Below are 26380 nucleotides of genomic sequence, written 5' to 3' on the forward strand. Positions count from 1 at the left end.
ACCTTTGTCCAAATAGAGACCCTTGCTTCTAGTCAGAGTAAGGGGGTTACATTCCTAAAATAACCCCTGCTCACCCCCTTGGTAGCTTGGCATGAGCAGGATGGCTTATCTCCGAGGCAGTGTGGAAAGCATTTGTGAACACGGACAGCAATACAGTGAAAACACTACAGATGGACACATCACAGGTTTTATAAAAATAAGTATTCTTTATATAGACTTAACACAAGACCCAAATGACAAAAATCCACAACACAGTATTAAGAAAATGACTTTAAGATTGTAGAAAAAACTCAGCTCACTTTAGATGGTAAATGTGACACGTTTCCCACAACGTACCTTTGGATGCGTCACGCATGTTAAACAAAAGGTTCGCAAGGAGAACGATGTGTTGGTTCCTTGCTTCGGGGGAGGCGATGAGTCTGTTCCTCAGTGCTTGCTCAAAGTAGGCGATGCGTCTGTTCCTTACCTGAGAGGAGGTGATGCGACTATCTTGAGCTGCGGCCCGGTTGCGATGCGACAAAATGGAGCCTTGCTGTGATGCGACGATCCGGTGCGATGCGGGAAAATGGCGCCCTTTATGCGATGCAACAACGTGAAGATGATGCGTGCACGCCCAGCGGCCGTCCGGCAACTCTGTAACTTTGGAGCCGCGACAGGCCCTGTGACACGCTTCTCCGATGATTCGGCAAAACACAGCTGCGACGGAGACACGCCTCTCCGGTGATGCGACTGTGACCCTTCTGGTGGCGACACGCTTCTCCAATGATGCAACAGCGACACGCTTCTTCTCGTTGAGTCGCGCTTCCAGTTCCCACGCAGACTTCTGCAGACAGAATTCCCAGCAAGGAAATTCAGGGGGGATCTGGTGGTGAAGTCTTGTATTGCTGAGACTTCAGCAGGAGGCCAGCACAGCTCAAGCCCTTGGAGATTCTTCCTCAAGATGATGAAAGTTGCAAAAATAAAGTCTTTCTCCTTTCCTTGGCAAAAAAGAAACCACTGCAGGCCAAGCCCAGCAATTACAACTGGCACAGGTGAAGTCAAAAACTCCTGCAGATTCTCTGGTTCTTCTCCTTGGCAAAAGGTCCGTCTTGATGTCCAGACGTGATCTAAAGTTTAGGGGTCTGGGTCTCCCTTTTTATACACAGAAATCCTTTGTCTCTGAAGGCAGAGAGTGTCTGCACCTAGTCCACACCAGTCTGGTGCATTCTGCCAGTGCACAACTTATTCCTTATTCCTTATTCCTTTGTCAGTGTGGGCCAGGGTCATCAGACACACCACATGAGGTGGAGCCAGCATTGTGGAAGGCAGGCACAGCCCTATTCAGGCCCACCACTCCAAATGCAGATAGGTCTATTCAGCCTTGTGCTGACTCCCCCTGTCTCCTGGAGTCCCCTCAGCCCCTGTCACGCACAAACCAGACATGGAATACACAACCTAGCAGAGGCTGGCTTGGATGGTTAGGCAAGAAAATACCTACTTTCTAAAAGTGGTATTTTCAAACACAATCTTAAAACCAACTTCACTAAAGATGCATTTTATCATTCTGAGTTCAGACATACTAAATTAGTTTGTCTACCATGTTCCCTGGGTCACTTAGGATTATAAGATGTTATTATCAAATTGCCCATTCTGGCCTATTGTGACAGGTAGCCTTGCAATAGTGAAAAATGAAATTGGCTTTAATTTGCTATCAGGGCATGTCCTACCTTTCACATACAATGCACACTTTCCTAGAGCCTACCTCAGGGGTGACTAACATATAGAAAAGGGAAGGTTTAGGGACTGGTAAGTGGGTGCACTTACCAAGTCGACATGACAGTACTAGACTGCACACAGGTTCTGCAATGGCAGGCCTGAGACACACTTTACAAGCTGCTTCTGTGGGTGGCACAACCAGTGCTGAAAGCCCACTAGCAGCATTTGATTTACAGGCCTTGGGCACACATGGTGCACTGTACTAGGGTCTGACAAGTAAATCAAATAAGCCAATCATGGAGCCACTAATCCGTTACATCAATTTAACATAGGGAGCACTTGCACTGTGGCACTGAATAGCAGTGGCACAGTGCCTAAAGCATCTAACCAGCAAAAACATATCAAAACAGAGGAGACAACAACAACAGAATGGAAGGGAGACTCACTGTTCCATTCAATCAAGGAGGGGGTCTGTCGAAGAGCCAGGTTTTGAGGTTTCTTGCGTAGATGGGGAGCAATGTTGTCTGTCTTAGGTGGAGCGGAAGGTCGTTTCTATGCTACGGCTGCGAGGAAGGAGAAGGAGCGGCCTCCCGATTTGGTCTTTCTGGTGCGGGGGACTACGGCATAGGAGAGCTAGGCTGATCATAGGGTTCTTTGGGGTGCATGGAATTTGAGTCGGCTGTTCAGGTATGCTGGTCCGGTGCAGTGGAGGGCCTTGTGTGCGTGGGCGAGTATCTTGAAAGTGATTCTCGCCTCGATGGGGAGCCAGTGGAGTGTGCGCAGGTGCTGAGAGATGTGGCAGTGTTTTGGCAGGTTGAGGACTAGTCTTGCTGCGGTGTTCTGGATGGTCTGTAGCTTGCAGGTGAGGTTTTTTTTTATTCCGGCATAGAGTGCGTTGCCGTAGTCGAGTCTGCTGGTGACCAGGGTGTGAGTGACAGTCTTTCGGTGTTTGAGGGGGATCCATTTGAAGGTCTTACGAAGGAGGCGGAGGGTGTGGTAGCAGGAAGACGAGACAGAGTTGATTTGGTGGTCCATTTTGAGCTCTGAGTCCAGGACTATTCCCATGTTGCGTGCGTGGTCCATGGGGGTTGGTGGGTGTCCGAGGACCGGGGGGGCCACCAGGTGTCGCTCAAGGCATCGAAGTTTGGGCCCATGATGAGTACTTCTGTTTTGCTGGTGTTTAGTTGTAGGCAGCTGTTTTTCATCCATTTGGCAATGGCTTCCATGCCTTCTCGAAAGCTGTGTCTGGCGGTGTTGGGCTCGTTGGATAGGGAGAGAATGAGTTGGGTGTCGTCTGCATATGACACGATGTTGAGTCCGTAGGTTCTGACAATGGGGGCGAGTGGAGCCATGTAGACGTTGAAGAGCGTCGGGCTCAGGGAGGAGCCCTGAGGGACTGCGCAGATGGTAGGTGTAGTTTCTGAGAGGAAAGGGTGCGGGGGGGGGGGAAGTCTGACCCGCTGAGTCCTGCTGGAGAGGAAGGAGCGGATCCAGTCGAGGGCCTTGTCCTGGATTCCTACATCGTAGAGTCTGCATATTAGGGTGCATGGGAGACTGTGTCAAATGCCGCTGAGCGGTCGAGGAGGATAAGGGCTACTGTTTCTCCTTTGTCCAGTAGGGTGCGGATGTCGTCTGTTGCAGCGAGGAGGGCGGTTTCCGTGCTGTGGTTTTTTCTGAAGCCAGACTGGGAAGAGTCGAGGATGTTGTGTTCTTCAATGAATGTGGCGAGTTGGCTGTTGATGGCTTTCTTGATGACTATCGCTGGGAACGGGAGCAGGGAGATGGGTCTGTACTTTTTGAGGTCGGTGGGGTCCGCCAAGGGTTTCTTTAGGACGGGGTTGACCTTGGCGTGTTTCCAGTCATCTGGGAACGAGAAGGTCGCCAGGGAGCGGTTGATGGTGTGGCAGAGCATTGGTCCGATGGTGTTGGCGGCTCTGTTGAGGATGTGGTGGGGGCAGGGTTCCGTGGGGGCCCCTGAGTGGATTGGCTTCATTGTCTTCAGTGTTGAGGTCTGTCTAGTTGTCAATCGCTGGTTTCCGGGCATCGGGGGTGGTTGGTAAGAGTTTACTGTGTTGGTTTGTTGCGGACGTCTTGTGAGGGAGGGATGTCGGAAGACTCACTGGTGGGTTGGGTGAACTCCTTGATGATGCTGAAGAGTTCCTTGCTGTTGTGCACGTGGGTGGAGATTGTCTTCAATTGCTTTTTTCCCCTCGTTTCTCTGATGAGTTGATGGTAGGCGTTGGTGGGCTGTTGTGGGCTTCTGTGGATTTGATGTTCCTGTAGGCCTTTTCAAGGTGGCTGCAAGTGCTTCTGGACTCTCGAAGTTCGGTGGTAAACCATCTGTCTTTCTTGGCACGGGTATTGTTGTTTTTCTTGAGGGGGGCTATGGTGTTGGCGCTGTCCGAGATCCATCTATGCAGGGTTCGGGCTGCGGTGTTGGGGTCATTGTTTTCCGCGATGGTTGGGGTGGAATTGCTGAATGAGGAGGTGAGCTGGTCATCTGTGATTTTTGGTACAGTTTCTTTGTGGGAGCAGGTGCTGGTGTATGTTGATGGTGGGTGTTCTGAAGGCGAAGTAGACGCATCAGTGGTTGGTCCACTGGAGTTCGATGGTGCGGCTGAAGGTGATGTAGTTTCCTGTAGTGAAGAGGGATTTGAGGGTGTGTCCTGAGTGCGTGGGTTCGGTCACGATCTGGCGTAGTCCAATGTTGGGAGGTTGTCCAGGAAGGATGTGGTGTTGGGGTCCAGTTGGTTGTCGAGGTGGAAGTTGAGGTCTCCCAGTAGGGTGTAGTTGGTGGATGCGATGGCCTGAGGGGAGATGATGTCCGTGATGGAGTTGGCGAAAGGTCTGTGGGGTCCAGGGGGTTGGTAGATGAGGGTTCCTTGGAGGGTGGCGGTGGGGCTGGCCAGTATCTTGAATTAAAGGAGTTCCATGAGTTCTGTGGGTTTGTCGCGGCGTGTGTGCTCAGGCGGAGGCTGGATTTGAGGACAATGGCGATTCATACTCCGGGGCAGGTGCGGCGGTCCTTCCTGAAGATCTTGTATCCTTGGGGGATGGCGATGGCTATGTCTGGTCCTGAGGTGGTGTTGGTCCAGGTTTCAGTGAAGAACGCTACGTCCGGGGTGGTGCTGTCGAAGAGGTCCCAGATTTTGGTGGCGTGCTTGTGGAGGGATCGGGCGTTGAGGAGGATGCATTGCAGGGTCTTCGGTTCGGTTGTGTTCTTGCGGGCGGGTTGCGCTGGGTCTGTGTTCTTGGCGGTGCTGCAGGAGTGCCGGCAGCGGTGATGGCTGAAAGGTCCGTGGGTGTCGGCTGGTGATGCTTGCTTGCAGTTGTTGTTGCAGCCTGAGTGGAGTGCGTGGAATGCTGCTGAGTCATAGCGTTGGCGGGGCGAAGGTCCAGAGTTCCTGGCGCTGGTCGCGGTCGGGTCACTGACAGGCGCAGATGGGCTTGCCTTTGGAACGCCAGTGGCGCGCCAGTGGTGCGCCTGCTCTGCGACTGCCATTAAGTAGGGGTCGGGGAGGGCTGGACAGCTGGGAGGTGGGGAGGGAAGCTGGATTGGGACGGTCGTGCTGGGGGTAGGGGCTGCGGGGGCAGCAGCGGCGGGGAAAAAAGGAAATAAAGGAAATGGGGAAAATAAGTAGAAATAAGGCACAAAAGAGCAGAGCTGCAGAAAAGTGCAGAAAGGTGAAAAATAAAAGAGGGTAGAAAAACGAGTGAAAAGGAGTGAAAGAGTGGAGCGAGAGGAAGGAGACAGAGGTCCACTGGACAACTAGGGATGAGGAGCTGGGAAACCTGCGGGTGGAGGAGGGCCTCGAACACCAGCACTTGAGAGTGCTGGGGCAGGCCTTACTTAATGGTGTAGCTGGGGGTGGAGTCAGTGGTCTTGCTCGGTATGGCTTCAGCTCGGGTTTAAGGGATTGGTAAAGTCACTTTCTGACCAGCGTGCGTCACTGGCGGATGGTTAAATGTTGATACAGAATCAGAACAGAACAAGTGTCTGGAGCAGTATTTACCTGTGGAGCAGAGGGTTTCATGGGCAGAGGTACAGAATGTCAGGAAACCAGGTGCAACAGTGCTAAGTGGGGCCAGTCCCAATATAGCATTGGTTGGACTCAGTGCTTGAAATTGAAAAACAGAAGTGCAGGTACTCTGTACCAGAGTACCTGCTTGTTTCTGAGAAGTGCTGGTACTCTCCAATTAAAAGTATAACACTTCTCTTGGGAAGTGCCGGTACACTCCCTCTCAAAATAGAAAAGTGCTGGTACTCCGTACTGGACAGTACCGGCCCATTTAAAGCACTGGTTAGACTCTCAGAAAGCGGGGAGCGAGATTGGAGTATTGCACCTACAGGCCTGAGTGTTTCATGAACGTGCGTAGTGAGCAGAGTGTGATAAACTGTGGTACAACGCTGCCTTCCTGTGGCCAGTCACATTATGGCGTTGAGTGATAGCTCATAGATTAAGGTCATGTGCAGTAGGCACAGTGTGATAAACTGTGGTACAACGCTGCCATCCTGTGGCCAGTCACATTATTGCGTTGAGTGATAGCTCATAGGTTAAGGGCATGTGCACTAGGCACAGTGTGATAAACTGTGGTACAACACTGCCATCATCTGTCCAGTCACAGTATGGCATGATGTGATACCTCAAAGGAGTAGGGCAAGAGATTGGAGCATCGTAGTCACCTGGAGCGAGTGCTTTGTGGGCGGATGTCCTGAATGTAGTAAACCCTGATACAATAGTGACACCCCGTGGCCAGTCAAGTCAATTGCACTGTCCTTTGCCCCTGAAGGTGTAAACCGAGATTGTTCCAGTGTTGGAATCCACTGGCCCCAGCAGAGGTCCAGCCGGCGCAGAGGCCCCTGCAGCACCTCCGATCACCACCCCGCATACGCCTGTAGCCTATGCCCTGGGGGAGCAGATGGATACAGGGGCATAGACCGGATAAAACTGGAGCACAAACATAGCTCTTGTAAAAATGTTCAAACAGCCCAACGCTTCAAGAGGACATGACTGGGAGCAGAGTGGAGCTGGGGGTGGCATAGAGTACCCCCCCCCCCACCCCCCCCCCGCCCGAGTGCCAGATGGGCCAGTCTGGCGCGCGTGACAGCGGGTGATGATTTCAGAGAGTGAGTGGTAACGGAGCAGCTCTGTGCCATTCTGTACCTCCCTTAAAACCTGACATTGCAGGCCCGCTGGTGGAGCGGATTCTCGCAGTAACATTTGCTCGCTTGTGGCAACTGAACCCCAGACTTTCTGTGGAAATGATGACGCAGCACCAGTAATACTACAGCTGAAACCGCTTAGAAATAAAATATTCAGGCTCCAGGCTGTTGGTGTGAAGAGAATAGGACAGCTTTACAGTGAACCAGCGGAAAGTGACACATGTCTGCCTTAAAACAACCAACTCTGGCGCCGAAAGCGTGAAGAAATGCAGGTGAGATGAAAGGATAGTGCATTATATAGTGTAAGTGGTCCGGTGTCTCCCTGAATGTGCCCTCGAGGCCCTCCCATAGGTTAGACAGGCCTTCACTTTACCTTTCGCTGGAGCGCGGGCGGCGGCGGCCAGCCGAGCCAAGTTAGGCTGAATGTGCCCAAATCTGCTTCACAAGAGAAACAGACGAATTCTAGAGCAAACTTCCCCAAAACCTTCAAATGTCCTAAACTCCAACTCCTGCAAACTGGTACGTCTAGGGATGTGTGAACATTCTCGCTAGTTCCTGGCATTCTTCGCTTTTCCCCCTTGGATCGTTTTCATATTCGTCGCTGGCGCACAGTGTTCCCCTCTTTCGCTTCATGCACAACTTTCAAGCAGGTTTGACGCTGCGGTTTGATTTGTGAAGTTCAATTTGTAGGCCTTTGCTGACAATATATTTGCATTTAATGACGTTCCCGGGACTATTTGTCATTATTTCATTTTAGAATTACAATATATTTACTTATTGAATCTCACCCCCTCATTGGTTACTTTTGAGACATTGTTACTATTTTTCAATCACGAGTCGCATCCGCTCTTCTGAAATTGATGCGAGGACGCAGTTTTTGTGTTTAAAAACAAACAAAAAAAAGCACAAACTCTGTGAGAAAGATCTGCTGGCGTTCTGTTAGTTTGCGCTGCTCCACTGCCCCCGCACCTTCTACCCAAGTGACCCCAATTGCACCGTGCGGTAAAACGGCATCGTTTCTGTACTCGATACATCATTGAAATTCTGCCCAGTATTTTCATAGCAGTTTGTTTACCTCTGTGGAATTATCGCCCACAGTTTTTGGACCACCGCGGGTTGATACAGATTCCTCGAACTTTGTGAATTTGCACTGGATCTGCATGACAATCGAACTTGCGAGCCCTAACGGCGGGATCTGTGTCCCCTGAATGCGCCGTTGGCTTCGAGTCAAGGACAGCGCTGCGTGGCTCAGTCTGCTGGAGCCATTAACTTCCGGTCTTTAGATGTCCAAGGTGCAGAAGGTTCCACAGGTTCGAGCAGGACAGACTCGATGCCATGTTTTGGGATTTGATTCCTCTGGGTGTCTTTCCCTCTCCGGACCTGGTGGTCTTTTTAGTTTTATTCCCGATTCTGTCCAATGGCTGCTTCACACCCTCCTCGGAACCTGTCCCTTTTTGATCGGAAATGCACAAGCGTCCGGTCGAAGTAGCGTTGTTGGCAGGGCTCAGGGAGAGGAATCGCGGGGCTGCTATTTGCACAGGTGATACTTTTTGCAACTACAGTGCTTAAACTTGCCATCTCAGACGAGGGGCGCACACCTTCTGCCCTCCCACACCGGCCCATGGCAATCTGGTTGTTTCTAACTAGGGAATCTTACAATGGGGTATTTGACTACATGCAGCATAAGGTCTTTGAAAGTACAGAGACTGGTGAGTTAGAGAGAGCCTGCATCTGTATCAATATCTGAGTCCCTCGAGGAAGAGGACACGCAGCGGGTAGCAGCGACCCCCCCCCCCCCAAGGGAACAGTCGCAGGGTGCGCTTATCGGATGGTCCCTACGGCAGTGACCCTCCGTGTATAGTCGCAGGAGGCCCTTCTCTGATGGTTCCTAGGACAGGTTCCCTCAGTTTACAGTCATAGGAGGCCCTTATCTGATGGTCCCTAGGACAGGTTCCCTCAGTTTAGTCATAGGAGGTCCTTATCTGATGGTCTCTAGGGCACTGACCCCAGTGTACAGTCACAGGAGACCCTTATCTGATGGTTCCTACGGCAGTGACCCTCCGTGTATAGTCGCAGGAGGCCCTTCTCTGATGGTCCCTAGGGCACAGATAGACAAGGGGTCAGCAGTGTCCCTCTGTTTACAGTCGCAGGAGGCCCTTATCTGATGGTCCCTAGGGCAGTGACCCTCAGTTTACAGTCACATGAGGCCCTTATCTGATGGTCCCTAGGGCACAGACAAACAAGGGGTCAGCAGTGACCCTCTGTTTACAGTCACAGGAGTCCCTTATCTGATGGTCCCTAGGCCAGTGACCCTCAGTTTACAGTCACAGGAGGCCCTTATCTGATGGTTCCTAGTGCAGTAACCCTCAGTTTACAATCGCAGGAGGCCCTTATCTGATGGTCCCTGGGGCAGTGACCCTCTGTTTACAGTCGCAGGAGGCCCTGTTCTGATGGCCCCTGGGGCAGTGACCCTCAGCTTACAGTCACAGGAGGCCCTTATCTGATGGTCCTTAGGGCAGGTTCCCTCAGTTTACAGTGACAGGAGGCCATTATCTGATGGTCCTTAGGGCAGTGTCCCTCTGTTTACAGTCACAGGAGTCCCTTATCTGATGGTCCCTAGGGCAGTGACCCTCTGTTTACAGTCACAGGAGGTCCTTATCTGATGGTCCCTAGGGCAGTGGCCCTCTGTTTACAGTCACAGTAGGCCCTTATCTGATGGTCCCTAGGGCACAGACAGACAGGGGGTCAGCACTGACCCTCTGTTTACAGTCGCAGGAGGACATTATCTGATGGTCCCTAGGGCAGTGACCCTCTGTTTACAGTCACAGGAGGTCCTTATCTGATGGTCCCTAGGGCAGTGGCCCTCTGTTTACAGTCACAGGAGGTCCTTATCTGATGGTTCCTAGGGCAGTAACCCTCAGTTTACAATCGCAGGAGGCCCTTATCTGATGGTCCCTGGGGCAGTGACCCTCTGTTTACAGTCGCAGGAGGCCCTGTTCTGATGGCCCCTGGGGCAGTGACCCTCAGCTTACAGTCACAGGAGGCCGTTATCTGATGGTCCCTAGGGCAGTGACCCTCAGTTTACAGTCACAGAAGGCTCTTATCTGATGGTCCTTAGGGCAGGTTCCCTCAGTTTACAGTGACAGGAGGCCATTATCTGATGGTCCTTAGGGCAGTGTCTCTCTGTTTACCGTCACAGGAGTCCCTTATCTGATGGTCCCTAGGGCTGTGACCCTCTGTTTACAGTCGCAGGAGGTCCTTATCTGATGGTCCCTAGGGCAGTGGCCCTCTGTTTACAGTCACAGTAGGCCCTTATCTGATGGTCCCTAGGGCACAGACAGACAGGGGGTCAGCACTGACCCTCTGTTTACAGTCGCAGGAGGCCATTATCTGATGGTCCCTAGGGCAGTGACCCTCTGTTTACAGTCACAGTAGGCCCTTATCTGATGGTCCCTAGGGCAGGATCCCTCAGTTTACAGTCACAGGAGGCCCTTATCTGATTGTCCTTAGGGCAGTGTCCCTCTGTTTACAGTCGCAGGAGGCCCTTATCTGATGTTCCCTAGGGCAGTGACCCTCAGTTTACAGTCACAGGAGGCCCTTATCTGATGGTCCCTAGGGCAGTGACCCTCAGTTTACAGTCACAGGAGGCCCTTATCTGATGGTCCCTAGGGCAATGACCCCAGTGTACAGTCATATGAGGCCCTTATCTGATGGTCCCTAGGGCAGTGGCCCTCTGTTTACAGTCACAGTAGGCCCTTACCTGATGGTCCCTAGGGCACAGACAGGGGGTCAGCACTGACCCTCTGTTTACAGTCGCAGGAGGCCATTATCTGATGGTCCCTAGGGCAGTGACCCTCTTTTTACAGTCGCAGGAGGCCCTTATCTGATGGTCCGTAGGGCAGTGACCCTCAGTTTACAGTCACAGGACGCCGTTACCTGATGGTCCCTAGGGCAGTGACCCTCCATTTACAGTCACAGGAGGCCCTTATCTGATGATCCTTAGGGCAGGTTCCCTCAGTTTACAGTCACAGGAGGCCCTTATCTGATGGTCCTCAGGGCAGTGGCCCTCTGTTTACAGTCACAGGAGGCCCTTATCTGATGGTCCCTAGGGCATTGACCCTCAGTTTACAGTCACATTATGGCCTTATCTTTGGATCCTTAGAGAGCAGACAGATGTGGGTCCCAAAGTGACTCTCGGTGTCCAGTCACAGTACGGCCTTATCTGAATATGTATGGGGAACAGATTAAATGGGGGAAACTGTGACCTGCTGTGAACAATGATGGTTTGGCCTTAACTGTGTGTCAATAAACAGACACACATAGGGGTAGCAGGGACAGCATGACCTTATCAATCAATCCATCCACATTTTTAGAGAGCGGCTGATCACCAGTGAGTGTATCCAGGCACTGAGGGTCCATAGGGTAGAGACAGACCTAGATGCAGCAGTAACCCTCAATAAACAGTGACTGTTTGGATAGGTCAGAGTTTCTATATTAAACAGACACACACATGATCTACTGTGACCCATCCTGTACAGTCACAGTATGGCTGGTTATATCTGTTGGTCAGTTCTCCTCAAACGAAAAAAACACTCTGACATTTGGGGTTCCTCTGGGCTCAGCATTCAGTCTAACCCTTTTCAATGTTTACTTATCTCCTCTTATGTCTCTTATTGATTCTTTTGGTATCGCATTCACATCATATGCTAACTGTTGGAAACGGGTAGCGTGGTGCAGAGCGGGCGGGCCAAACTCCGGAGGAAATGTGCAAAGCATCCACGCAGTACACACAGGCGACACACAAGGCACACTACAAAAAGAGACACTACACCAGTTTAGGTAGAAATAACTTTTGTATTGTCAAAACCACTAGGTGTCAGGTAATCTCTACACTGCGCCAACTGGCGCTCGGTTCCAATTTACAGGGGGGAATTATGTACAGGGCAGGGCCAATCGGGCCCCTGCCGGAATCATTGCGATTTACAGATAAAATAATTGTACGTGAGAAATAAAGCTCCCATCCATCCACATTAATCCTGCAATAAAATACATCAGGGCATGATGTGAGACATTAGGCCGGAACACCTGTAACGGAAACCTCACAGCATCACAATATACATGACCGTCCTGGGCATCCCCTGAGGCAGGAAATTAGGTTAGGCAGAGCATCAATACATCAAACCCTGGCATCTGAACAAAACCATTAACATAGCGCGTAAAACAAGGCCTTAGCGCGCAGGGCATGGCAACTAAACATAGCGCTGCCCGGGGCACTTGAATCGCATTTTAAATCAGGCATTTACCCTAGCGCTGCCCATATCAATTCAATAGCGCCTTAAAACCAGGACATATGAACATAGCGCTGCTTCTTGCCAATCAATAGCGCTTCAAACATGGCCTGTAAATCTGGCGCTGCACATAGCATAACATTAGGCCAGAAATGCATTTAATTATAGTCCCCGGAATTCCAGTAGGTCAGGGCATCCAAGGTTGTGAGGAGGAAGGGACACTGGGGGCGGGCACCGGCAATGTACCCCGAATTCACCCCCTATCCCTCGGCATTATATTCCTCCTCACCGGCTTACTGAAGAGCTCCCCGAGCCGATTAGGCACACGTGGCAGCTGCCCACTGCCAGTCGGGGCAGCTGTACCGAGTCCAGCCAGTTCCTGCGAGGTGGAGGTCCCTGCCAGGACATGGAAGGCAGGGGGGTGTCCCTACAGTAAGTATGGGCCCCACGGGGCCCTCCGGGCATTCACCGGGGCGGGCACCGACTATGTGCCCCGACTTCGCCCCTCCCACCAAGGCAAGCGCGGACCAAGGCCCCACTCACCGGCACTCTCCTGGCAGGCTTCAGGCGTCGCTGCGGCCTCCCGACAGCAACTTGTCACTCTCTCCGGCTTCACTTGGGCGGTGGGGGCAGGCGCCGACAATGCGCCTCGAGCCCCTGACCTTCCTCTTCTCTCCTGGGTCGCTGTGCTTGCGGGGCTCTCGTCACCTCGCGAGAGCCCCGCCCACCAAGGCACCGGTCGGGTCTTCGCCCGGGCCCCCTCCCGGGACCCGGGACTCTTAGGCTCGGCTCGCGGGGCTCTCCCAGACTCCCGGGAGCCCCGCTCGATCACGCGGCCACTTCCGGCCGGCTCGGGCGAGGTCCCGACTTCTTCCGGGTCGTCGCAGGCAGCGCGGCGGCCCTGCTCTTCTCCTCACTGCAACCCGGGTTGCGGCGGTGATTCCGGGGCAGTTTTGAAGTGCGGGGTAGGCTCCCGCCTTCACAAACACCAACACCGCGTGGTGGCACACACACGGGGTGGGCTCCCGATGTTGTGATTAAACCTTCAAAGGTGGCACACACGCGGGGTAGGCTCCCGATGTAAGGAATAGGCGCCGAGGCAGTGGGCACTCGCGCCGACGGCGATATCACGCGGGGTGGGCTCCCGCTGGGCTCCTCAGTAGGCTGGCACACGGGGTAGGCTCCCGATATGTCTTTCAGCGCCCAGCTCTCCCTGGCCACACACTCCTCACCTCCTTTGGGCCACGAGGTGTAGCGCTTTGCAGGCGCTAGGCGGTCCCACCAGCTTTAGGGGCAGTGCACAGTCACTTCCAAGATAGCGCTCACCAAACCTAGCGCTCTCCTTCCAGGGGCTTGTAAATAGCGCTCTCCTTCCAGGGGCTTGCAAATAGCGCTCTCCTTCCAGGGGCTTGTAAATAGCGCTCTCCTTCCAGGGACTTGCAAATAGCGCTCTCCTTCCAGGGGCTTGTAAATAGCGCTCTCCTTCCAGGGGCTTGTAAATAGCGCTCTCCTTCCAGGGACTTGCAAATAGCGCTCTCCTTCCAGGGGCTTGCAAATAGCGCTCTCCTTCCAGGGAGCTTGTAGATAGCGTTCTCTGGTCCCTGCCCCTTGATTGAGGGTTTCTTGAGGGGGGGGAAGTTGCGTTGGGGGCTGCAGACGGACTACTCAGTCTCTGCCTGTCGTCCCTGGATTCTCCTCTCGCCGGGCCAGATCAGTGGGTAGTTCAGGATCCCTCACTCACTTAAAGGGCAGTGCCTAAACCCTGTCACCTTCAGAGGCATAGGTCCCTGACTGATCCTACCGCCTAAAACTCCTGCGAGGGCTTCTCCAGGTTTGCGTTGCCCCAACTATATCTTTCCCTCGCCCTGTGGACAGTAGGGGCGGGGTAGGTAGGCTCAGGGCCCAGCACACAGGCCTATGTGGCGGTAACCCCTGGCAGCAGGTCCCCTCTCTCCCAGGTCCCCCCTCTGACTGACTGCATGGCAGCCCAGCTCCGCCCTTTAGACGCCCCTCACCCCACCTTCCAAACAGTGCCAGAAGCTTCTAGAAGCGTCTGGGAAAACTGGCTCTAACTGGCCTAGGGGGAGGGGTAGAGCACCCTGGGTGCCAGGCTTCCCTCCAAAAGCTGGGGCTGCTGGGAAATAACGCCTAGACTGTCAACCTAGCTCAGTCAAACGGCGCAACCACACAGCTTTGGCATCCATCTTAAATTACATTTTTAAAATGGGGAAACTCAGTCTGCACACATTCATACAGCATTCATACATTTAGTTTCCCAGAAAAGCGAAAAATTTCTGGGAAAAAGGGCCAAGTCCAACACTAACGATTCTCAATTGGTCTTGGCTTTAGACCAAAAATCCTCTGGTTCCTAGCCTAATTTTAATAACTTTTTTTTAGTATTGACCATTAAATGGAACTTGATTCCCTGAAAAGTAATACTGACAAGACCAAGCTTCTTTTATTTGGTCAGGGTAAGTTTTTTTTTCCTCTCAGGGGGAGTGGCCTGACAATCTCCCGTCGCCTCCCGCTCCAGTCCAGGTGGCTCGCAATCTCCGCATCCAACCTGATTTCTCACTCTTTTCACTCCCAAGTAGTCTCTGTTTCCGGGGCTTGTTTTTCCCTGATCAAATTATTAAAGAAAATCTTTGAAACCCTTCCTTTAACGACAAGGAAAACTGTAGCACTATCATTGATCACTTCACGGTTAGACTACTGCAATAGCTTATATCTTGTATTACTAAACATCTATTACACAAACTTCAAGTGGCCCAAAATGCTGCTGTCAGACAGGTTCTGAAGCTTCCACACAAAAGTTCCGTTTCTCAGGGACTTCGGAACCTGCGTTGGACCCCTGCCCTTAAACGCGTTCTTTTTAAGACTCTGATTGTGGTCTTCAGATCCTTCCTCAGGCCCTTCATAGCTCTGTGACCATTTTAAACATTCCAAGCCTTCAAGAACCTTGATCTCCCCACCTTAATTTGCTGCAAATCCCTGTTTTCAGCCACAAAACAAAGGAAAGTAAGTCTCTCTGTAACTGGGTCTAAATCTGGAATCCGCTCCCTGTCCCATTCAGATTTACTAACAGTGGAACGGAGTTCAGAAAACTTCTTATAACTTGGCTTCTTTCTATATCCGTTTATTCCTGTAGGTGTTTGACCTACTGATCTCAATGTTCTCCTTTCTCTCCTCAGTGCTTCATCGTGCAGTCTTATGGTTTAATATGTTTGCTGCTGAGCTAGTGCCAGAATGCGCAGTTATGAGTGACCGTGCACTATTTTATTTTTGTTTCATCTGTTTATTGGTCTGATGAGGACAGGAGGCGAGGTGCGCGACACTAGTGCAGAGAGGATTGAGACTGTGGGTGGTGCGGGGGCCTGGTGCTGCCTGACTCAAATTGGCCTGTAAACTAGTGAAGACACCTGATTGGAGGAACCAGGAACATCAAGAGAGCTGGTTTGGGGATTGAAGGCGGCTCCCCAAAAACACAGACCGGAGAGGCTGCTCTGCAAATGGAGCAACAGATCAGAAGGGTGAGCAGCAAAGAGTTTGGTAACCTCTGGGCGATAGGCAAATAATCCACCCTGGATGTAGGAGTGCCCAGGGGCAGTGAGAGAAGAAGAATGGTAGTGCACCCGATCAAGCAAACCGGGACATATAGAAACTAGGCGTGGGTGTAGTTTGCAGCATCGCGCTATGCAGAACTTCGCAAACTGCCCAAAAACTCTGCCACACTGCGCAGAGTTCCGCGAGCAGCGGAGTCTGGTACGTAACGCTGTTCGTGGTGATTTTTAGCGCCAAGCACTTCTCCCACACTGTAAAATCAGTGCAGAGCACCAGAGGGGGCTACTTCTTTGTGCCACTTGAGCAGATTTCCTACCCCAGCAGCAGCTTCCTCAATGCTAGTGGCAGCGTCCTGCTGCGACCACCTTCTTTCAATGTCACTGGTAGGTGTTGTCGTGCATGATTTTTCAGGTTTGCCACCTGAACATAGGCGAGCTGCATGTGAGAAGAAACTCTGCTGCACGGAGGGGGCAAAACTCCGCCTGTGGATTGGAATTCTTTTCCCAACCCTAATAGAAACCTATCCAATAACAGACATTAACAAAAAAAATTAAAAAAGGGAAAGAAAAGTGGAGGGCACTCCACTTAGTCCCACTCTAAAGTGGACGAAAACAATACTAAATTACACAGAATTATCAGTGGGGGGGCGGGAGGCAAATTGACACCAGGCACATCAAAAGCAAGAACCCTCTCCTTGTCCCAGACAAATATAAGGATAAACAAGGAAGCAGTGTGAGCCCTTACAGGTCCCGCAGCCTCGTCTAATGCAATAGAAAGAGAATTGAGGCATGTCGCTATCAACATGACCCAGGAAAACAGTGTAAGAGGGCCTAGCAAAGATGGCGCAGAGCAGAGGCATTGGATGGTTGGTATGAGAAGCAGCACAGCCTGTGGCCTCTCCCACAAACACTGAACGGAATCAATTGCTGACGGATCGGAACAGAGCTATTATGGAAAATAACTCAACGAAAAATGAGAACGTAGTGTGGAAACAGAGCATAGAATTTCTTTAGTTGCAGACAATACCAATCAGATTGTGAGGCAACTGTCAAATTGGTGCCAGAGATTGAAAAGACCCAAAGAGAAATTTACAGATTTGGATGATAGACCGAGGTGGGACAATGTATGTATTCTAAGGCCACTGGAAGGAACTGAAACACACCCAATGGAAATCTTTTTAGACAGATTAATACCGGGTCTTCTAACTTACAATCCAGCCGTGGAAGGGTTGTAGGTGGACAGGGCCCAGCGAACCGAGTCGACCACAGTCACTAAGACCCGTCTAGAGTGATAATGATGAGATTTCCATAAAGGGACAAAATGTGGCTCTTGGCGGCTGCTAGACAACAAAATGACATAGAATGTAACAGAAATCACATTTCTTTTACCTCAAATTCAGATTGCAATATGCAAAAAAGCTGAAAACCTTTGATGACGTTGAGAGGAAGCAGAGAAGTCTGAACATACTAAATGTCCGACATTGTGGAGTCTCACAAACACCACAGGAAGGGACTTTACATTGTAAACACTGACATACACCACAGGAAGGGGCTTTACATTGTAAACACTGACAAACACCACAGGAAGGGACTTGCACAACTGAACATAGACTAGGGAGCAGAGCCATTTCTTCAATCAACATGAAGAAGCAATAAAATATACGAAGACTCTGGACCTCGGAGCATGAAGGAGTATGGCAAACTGCAGAGAAAGACGAAAGCCTGCTGCGTGATTCTAAATAGCACGGGTTTCAAGAATAAAGTACAGCTCCAAATTGTATATAGGTGACAGGGTGGCGAAACATGACGGACAATGCTGCAGAACTCTACTTGGTGTAGTGTGGTTGTTAAGACTACCTCTAACAGCTACCAGTATGGGAGGAACTAGAGTGAACCACTCGCAAAAGAAATCCGTCGTTATAGGTTTGAGTTAGGAAGGGATGGTTAAGACATTTATTCTGAATGTTGTGTGGGCCAAACTGGGGGGGCCCTATTTGAGGGCAGGGAGTTGAGGGACTTAGTTGACAGCAGAGGAAACACTCCCGACTACTGGCAGTAAGGAGAAATGAACAAAGAGCAGCTGGCTGCATAATAGGGGAAGTCATACTGGCCGCAGTGGAGGGCCACTGAAGAAACACTTACCACAGCTCTAGATATCGAAGATCTAAAATGGGCCATGCAAAAGCTAGGGAAGTACAAGATGCCAGGAAATAATGGTTCAACAGCCCAACTTTACAATTAAGTTCCTGAATTAGTGGCCTGCCTGCTATTAGACATGTACAATGAAGTGTTTATGCAGGGGGCTTCTACCCTCACTGAGGGTGCTGGTCACTCTTCCAAAAGCAGGAAAGATCTGTTACACAGCTTGTTTTACAACCGGTCGTTAGTCATTAATACACATAAAAATTCAAGTTAAGATGTTTGCAAAGTAGCTGGGACCTGCTTTATGAGAATCAATCCTGGGTGTGTAGGCAGCTTTGAAACCACCACAGTCAGGAATGACGTCATAACCCTGCATCATGTTGGGAACACCAGGGAAACATGTGGTATCCAGTGGCGATGCCCACAAGGGTTTCACCGCCACAGGAAGGGGCTTTACATTGTGAACTCTATGACAAACACCACATGACTGAGCTTTACATTGTGAGGTCTATGACAAACACCATAGGAAGGAGATTTACATTGTGAAGTCTGACAAACACCACAGGAAGGGGCTTTAAATTGTGAACTGTATGACAAACAATACAGGAAGGGACTTTACATTGCGGAGTCAGACAAAAACCACAGGAATGAACGTTAAATTGTAAAGTCTGACAAACACTACATCAAGGGGCTTTACATTGTGCAGTCTGACAAACACCAAAGGACAGGGCTTTACATTGTGAAGTCTTACAAACAACACAGGAAGGGGATTTACATTTTGAAGTCTGACAAAAACCACAGGAAAGGCCTTAGATTGTGAAGTCTGGCAAACACCAAAGGACAGGGCTTTACATTCTCCGACAAACAGGAGCAGGTACTGCTTTGTGAACCTTAACAAATGTGACTGACATTGGCATTACTTGGTAAACTCTGTCGCAAGCCCAGCACAAAGGGGCTTTACATTATCCACTTCAGGACAAACACCTCAGATGGGGGGTTTTAGATTTTACCTGTGTGGCAAATACAACAGGAACAGGATTTAGGCTGTGAATTCTCTGATAGATACAGTAAGAAGAGATGTAATTCATATGTCCCTTTTCGTAGTCTGGTACCTAAAGATTGTTGCTAGCTGCAGGCTGAGTTTCAAGGTTCATGTTAGTGTATATTTTGAGTCTTTCGAACAGACGTTTCACATGTGTCTCTGGGCAGACAGCACATGGGTTTGTTTATTTTCTTCACTTTAAAGCCAACAGGCTTCCTTTAGTGCTTATTGCATAGAGTGACAAAGGCAGCAGGCATCTCATTGTACATTTGGAATGAATTGACTTGCCTGTAGGCTCAGCCCTTGGGTGGTAAAACGCCTCATGGTTTCTGTTGGACCCGGCCTCGTGGCGTGGTCCTTAACCCCCTGGATTGTGCCCGTTCCCCGCCCCGGCCGTCACGGGCCACCCGTCTGAACTGCACCAAGGCCCTTCACCCGGAGCTGCACGTGGACGCATACTCCTCGTGGCTCCGCCATCTTGTGGGCATCCACGTCACACCGTGCACCAGCCGGCGCGACCCCGCTCAACCCGGCCTCGACCCCAGCGAAGCCCCGACATCGAGGCACCACGAACTAGCCAGGGGGTGCCACAGGAACCATTCATCGCCCCCGGCGGAGGACAGTATCGATGGGACCCCCAACTGTCCTCCCCTCTCGAGGTGTGATCGCCCTGCAACTCCCATGGGCCTGGCGCCTCTCCTGCTGGGCGTCTGGCCGCCTCCACCCGGCCACTCCGCCCCCTCGGGCGCATAGGTCCGGACATCAAAGGGCTCCAGACCTATATCTGGGGCGACCCCACCACAGCTCGGCAGTTGTATCCCGGAGTCGAGAGCCCTGCTGATTGAATCGCGGCTGACCCTACGGAGAAGAACTCTTGTCGGAACCATCACGAGCCCTGCTGACTGCGTCGCGGCTCCCTCCTGTGAACCCTTTTCTGAACCACCTGGAACATCGGAGCCCTGCAGACGCCGTCGCGGCCCAACCTCGCTGGAACCTTCCTCGGAGCCCTGCTGACGACGTCGCGGCTCGAGCTGAACAGAGACCATCTTGAGAGCCCTGCTGATTGAATCGCGGCTCTCCACGAACTGTACGCCAGAGCCCTGCTGACGCCGTCGTGGCTCGACCCCTCCGAGATCGGAGGTCCTCCAGCGTGAGGATAAGAACTGGGCCCCAGGTACCCTCGTACCACATTCCTGCCAAAGACTGTCCCGCTACCCCTACCCTTCCAAAGAGACATTGAGACTTTTGGTGGATCCCTCGATCCCTTCGTGTAAATATTGAGCTCGTAACCTTTTATTGATGATAAAGAATTGCTTGTCTTGAGACAACCTCCTTGAGTCCGGTGTGGTGGTGTTACTGTGCTAGTACGGGATAGGAGAAGGATCTCTCAGGAGACTTCTCGGCAGCGCTCGGCTACTTCGTGCAGTGAGAGGGCCCCCCCCTTGGTGGTCTCACCGACTCCTCGGGGTCCGCCTTCCAACAGTTTCCAATAGACTCATGCAGGTGCATTGCTTTTATTTATGATTCTGCCTCACAGATACTGGGAGTAAACTGCATTTACAGAGCTAGTTGCCCCCCTGTGATATTTCTTAGGGTGCTAGTGCCCAACATTACACTGGCGACGAGGGGGCTGTGCCCGTGCGTGCAGCAGCCCAGCAGATGAAGGGTTAGGGGGAGAGAGCTGCCGCGTGGAAAGGCACCCCCCCCTGCGAGGAGGCGCACCACCCGCCTACCAGCCCGCGGGGCAAGTGCAGAGCCCCAGGCATGATGACTGTGACCGGGAGCCCACCCCGCACCGACAGTAACCCGCGTGGCGTGAGAAGTGCCTCGGGGTGAAAGCGAGGAAGTCGGGTGTCCACCTCGACCCCGTCGCGCCGGCCGCCGTGCCCGGTGGTGAAGAGCGGACCGATCGGAGCCCACCCGCATCGGCCGCGACCCGGCAAGTGGCGTGAATCACGCGGAGCCCACCCGTGGGGAGAAGGAGGCCCGCCGGCCGAAGAGGAGGCTGCCGCGGGCGGGAGGAGCATGGGGAGAACAGCGCCAGCGAAAGCGGAGCTGCAGGAGTGCACGAGAAGGCAGCGAGGTGGTCCGCCTCATGATCCACAGCCCAGGGAAATGCCCGTAAAAGCGGCGAGGAGTTCCGCGAGTCCCCCCCCTCCCCCCTCCCCCCCTCCCCGCAAGGACTGCAGGAAGCTGCCGCGGGCAGGGAGGGTGATCAGAAAAGCGAAGAACGGCCGCCGCCGGCAATTTGGGTCATGCCCCATCTCGCAGGACCCCCAGCGGTACGAAAGAACTGCAGGCAAGCGGCCAGTGCCGCCAAAAGTAAACCAAAACGTGTGCGGGATGGCACTGACTGCCACTATGCCCCATAGAGTGATGCCTCATCCCCGGGCAGCCCACAGACACTGCCTGTGCCCTCCTGCCCCCAAACACACACATGTAAAAGACTTACCTACTGTCTGGTGGTGTCCTGCTCCCGATGTTCTGCTGGCTCCAGCTCTTCTACATGGCCGGGTGAAGCCTGGAAGAGTGAAAGGAAACAAGACAGAAAGTTCTAGCAGCAAATAAGGTTGCTGTGGAATGAAATAGGAAGCAACACTGCCATCTAGTGGCTGGTTCCAGCAACTGCACTGGAAGCAATGCAAACAGCATGTTCAAAGTCAGCAAACAAGGGGAAGCCATGGAGGCGGACGACAGTGTGCCAGAGGGACGCAGTGCCATCCCACAGCGACAAGGAGAAAGGAAAGGGTCCAGCCACACCCACCCCAGTGAGGATTGCGCTGTCGCCGCATCAAGTGGAGCGAACCCTCGAGCGAGCTAAATGACCCAGCGCAGATGTACCCCGGACGCGGAAGGTACACAGCAGCGCCTACAAGAGAGGAACCCACTGAAGAAGATGGGCGCAGCAAGTATCCAACGACACTGAAGGGTAAGGATGCAGAGGCACACTCAGTGGCGCCAAGAAGCCACCACAACCAGAGATCACACGGTGCAATGAGCAATGCTACACTGAAGATGTACCATGACGGTACGAAGATGAGCGTGCGCCAGCGCCTGACAAGGCAGCGAACACAGGTAGCCACACGACGTGACGTACCTCGTGAACACAGGTAGTCACACGACGTGATGCACCTCGTGAAGCCGACCAGCCGGATGGTCGCACCACAAAAGCCAACCCACCAGGGGTTGCGAAAGGAAGTGACCGACGCAAGGGAATATCACACCAACCGGTGACCAGCCAGGTGGTCAACACACAGAAGCCAACCCACCAGCGGTTGCAAAAGGAGGTGACCAACGCAAGGGTCAGTGAAACTACGAAACAAAGGTCTGACGGAAAGACCGAAGGCATCCTGCCAGAGATCGGCAGAATGGACCGGCAAGTGGTCCAAGAAGTTCAAGAACGAAGTGGACCAAGAGTATGGCCCCACGAACTTCAACAACCAAAGGAGAAGACGAAGAGGAGGTCACGACCCTAACTCGGGATGCTGAGGAAGATTGAAAGAGTGCCCTCGGACGAGGACAAGACCAGGGGGAACACGTGCAGAGTGCGCGCGCTGCATGGAGAAGCCTGGCCAGACCAAAAGGAGAACAGAAACGGTCCAGAGTAGGTCGTGAAGAGGAGGGATGAAGAGATCTAAGTGGCACGTTTGCCACTACAAGAAAAGAAGAAGAAAGAGATCTGAGTGGCACTTTTGCCACTACAAGAAAAGAAGAAGAAAGAGATCTGAGTGGCACGTTTGCCACTACAAGAAAAGAAGAAGAAAGAGATCTGAGTGGCACAGTCGCCACTGCAAGAAAAGAAGAAGAAAGAGATCTGAGTGGCACGTTCGCCACTGCAAGGAAAGAAGAAGAAGTCAGAGTGACACGACACCCTCACTGAGAAAAGAATCGAGGAAAGAGAGAAGAGTGTGGCAAGACTACTCGCACCCCGAAGATAAGGAAGGCGACAAGTGTCAGAACACGGTGCAGAAGTCCTGAGAACACCTGTGGCACGGAGAGAAGACCATCTGCTTGAAGATGCGTTCAGCACACCTGGGATCTGCAGAGGTGAGCAGGCCGGACCGTTCGGAACATCCACCTTTGGGGTCACACGGACACTGGACAACGCCAGCCATGGTGACTCAGGGGCAGAGGCCTCAGGGATGCCAGTGAGATAGCGTCCCCGCGACGAGAGATGGTCATCAGCCGCCCTTCAGCAAAGGTCCCAGGAGGATGAAGACACCGCGCGCGAAGACAGGAGCCAACAGCTACCCTCCAGGTGCGACTGCGGAACCTGAGGTGAGACTTGTCGTCTCCTCTGCACCCACACTGATCGGCGTGCGAGTAACACGATACAGTACACCCAGCCCAGGACAAGTCTGATAAAGAGGGCCTCAGGGATATCCCGTGGCAGGGGAACACCCACGAGAGGGGCATCATGGTGAGAGGGGTGTCTTGCAAACAACCCGTCTTGTGCCAAGCAGAACACACGCTACAGATGAAGAAAAGGACAGGACTGAAAGATGAACCGCAAGAACTCCAACTGCGTTTGTCGCCATGGAAGTAAAGTGAAGAAAAGACTGTGAGGACAACTTCAAGGCAGGGCCGTCAACAGACAGGATCCATCGAGCACCCATGGCTGGTGCCAGAGTGAACTGTTGGTCTCCGCGGCAGGAAGAACGTTGTCTGTGACTCCAAGCAGCTGAGGCGTAAGAGACTCTGCAGAAGTTTGGTCAATGTATCACATCTGTGTATATCTTTCTTTTTCCCACAGGTTGAATTTTGACTTTGGGTTTTCGTCATTAAAAATTGGGAGGGATGTAGTGTCCATGCATGGACACGTTCTAGTGTTCTAACTTCCAGTGATACACTATACACCCACCAACCACCGACGTCACTGTGTCAGGTGACGCGGTTAATAAAAAGGCCGAGCGCACGTGCTCGTGGCCATTCCCACTACACTAACTATGTGTCCTGCGTGAGTCTTCGCAGCGCAGCATGAGGGCCTAGTGCCCAACATTACAGGTGCCCTGCCCACGAGAGTGCCTTGCTTCTGAGAGTACCGTGCTTCTGAGAGTGCCCTGCCCGCGAGAGTGCCCTGCCCGTGAGAGTGCCATGCTTGAAAGTACCTGTGAGAGTGCCGTGCCCGCGAGAGTGCCGTGCCCGCGAGAGTGCCGTGCCCGCGAGAGTGCCGTGCCTGCGAGAGTGTCGTGCCCGTGAGAGTGCCCTGCCAATGAGAGTGCTGTGCCCTTGTGAGTGGCATGTGGTTGCAGTGCTTGTGACAGTTCAGTGCCTGTGAGAGGGCCGCGCCTGTGAGAGGGCCGCGCCTGTGAGAGGGCCGCGCCTGTGAGAGGGCCGCACCTGTTAGAGTGCTGTATGCTGCAGATCAAGGTCAGGCCTAACTAGGGAATGTTTAGAAAGGTGGGATTAACCTCTCTTTTCTTCTCCACCCCAAAGCCCGGCAGCTCTACCAGGAGTACAGTGATGAGGCGCTGAACCAGGCCATCGAGCGCCAGAAGCGGGCGGAGACTTTCCTAGAGGAGCCTGAGCCCAGCTCACCCCGACTGCGGCGGAAGCAGATGTCGTCAGCAGACTCCTACCTACAGCGCCTCTCTGTCTCCTCTAGCGCCGCTCTGTGGCAGGACATCCCCATGATCCGAGGCACCTCCGCCCTGCTCTCCATGACCCGAGAGGAGCAAAAACTCCAGGAGGTGTGGCATCAGTCCCAACAAATGGGCAGGAGGAGGTTTGAAGAGGAGACCAGGGCAGTGGAATGGGGCAGAGAGAAAAAGAACGTAAAGAGGAGAGAATAGGGAGACAGACAGCCATCATGCTGGAGGACTCTGAAGTGAGAGCTGGAAAGTATAACACTAATTCATTAGTGGGGAACCAGCAAATAAAGAGGCGAGGGAATTGACAAGGGAGAAGTCAAAGGGGCTGAGATGGAATGAGTACTGGAAGAGAAAGGTAGGGAAGTAGAATGACTATATAGGACAGCAAATGTCTAGAGGGATTTATGAAGGGTGAATGAGTCTAGGAGGGATGTATGAAGAGTGAGTGAGTATAGGAGGGGTGAATGAAGAGTGAGTGAGTGTAGGAGGGTTGTATGAAGGGTGAGTAAGTATAGGAGGGATGGTTAAAGGGTGAGTGAGTATAGGATGGATGTATGAAGGGTGAGTGAGTATCGGAGGGAATGTGTGATGGGTGATGTGGTGAGTATAGGAGGGATATATATGGCGGGTGAGTGATTATAGGAGGGATGTGTGAAGAGTGAGTGAGTACAAGAGGGATGGATGAAGGGTGAACGAGTATAGGAGGGAATGTGTGAAAGGTGAGTGTGTAGGAGGGATGCATTGAGGGTGAGTGAGTATAGGGGTGATGTGTGAAGAGTGAGTGAGTTTAAGCAGGATGGGTGAAGGGTGAATGATTGTAGGAGGGGTGAATGAAGAGTGAGTGTAGGAGGGGTGTACGAAGGGTGGGTAAGTATAGGAGGGATGGATAAAGGGTGAGTGAGTATAGCAGGGTTGGTTAAAGGGTGAGTGAGTATAGGAGGGATGTGTGAAGGGTGAGTGAGTATAGGAGGGAATGTGTGAAGAGTGAGAATAGGAGGGAATGTGTGATGGGTGATGTGGTGAGTGTAGGAGGGATATATATGGTGGGTGAGTGATTATAGGAGGGATGTGTGAAGGGTGGGTGAGTATAGGAGGGAATGGGTGATGTGGTGAGTATAGGAGGGATATATATGGCGGGTGAGTGATTATAGGAGGGATGTGTGAAGGGTGGGTGAGTATAGGAGGGAATGGGTGATGTGGTGAGTATAGGAGGGATATATATGGCGGGTGAGTGATTATAGGAGGGATGTGTGAAGAGTGAGTGAGTACAAGAGGGATGGATGAAGGGTGAACGAGTATAGGAGGGAATGTGGGAAAGGTGAGTGAGTGTAGGAGGGATGCATTGAGGGTGAGTGAGTATAGGGTTAATGTGTGAAGAGTGAGCTTAAGCGGGATGGGTGAAGGGTGAATGAGTGTAGGAGGGATGGATGAAGGGTGAGAGTATTGGAGGGATGAATGCTCGGAGGTAGGCTTGTAAAGACTGCCATCTGGGCTTCAGTGCTGATGGTTCATTGGACGCATCTTTCTTTTTTTTTTCTGCTGGCTTACTGGGACGGGGACAGTCACACAAGTGAACTGTCTTTATCTCACTTACTGCCTTTTTCTCTCTACCTTCTCTCTGTATATTTAATTTTCTTGTGTTTTCTCCCTTTTGCTGCCCTTCATTAGTCTTCTCCTGCTTTTGTTTTCCTCAGTCACTTCCATCATCACTTTCTCTCCACTCTGTGTGTTTCTCTTTCCCCTACCTCCCTCTCTTTCCCCTTCACTCCCCCATTCCTCTCCTCCTTGCTGACTCTGTTCTCCCGCCCAGCCTCCAGGTGACATTAGCAGATCTCTCTCTCTTCCTTGCTGACTCTTTTCTTCCACTCAGCCTTGAGGGGACATTGACAGGTTTCCCT

The 26380-nt window shown here is 52.2% G+C and overlaps 1 protein-coding gene across 3 annotated transcripts in view; it reads left to right on the forward strand.

The window, feature by feature from the left end:
- Window positions 1-26380, forward strand: part of LOC146813606 (uncharacterized) — a 435136-nt gene that overhangs the window by 212348 nt on the left and 196408 nt on the right. For all 3 annotated transcript variants that reach the window (XM_085620351.1, XM_085620350.1, XM_085620352.1), the window contains one exon: window positions 24328-24581. In XM_085620351.1, coding sequence (XP_085476477.1) covers window positions 24328-24581 — 254 coding nt within the window. The remainder of the gene's footprint in view (window positions 1-24327; window positions 24582-26380) is intronic.

This window comes from Triturus cristatus, chromosome 7 (genome assembly GCF_964204655.1).
Source record: "Triturus cristatus chromosome 7, aTriCri1.1, whole genome shotgun sequence".
NCBI classification, from domain to species: domain Eukaryota; kingdom Metazoa; phylum Chordata; class Amphibia; order Caudata; family Salamandridae; genus Triturus; species Triturus cristatus.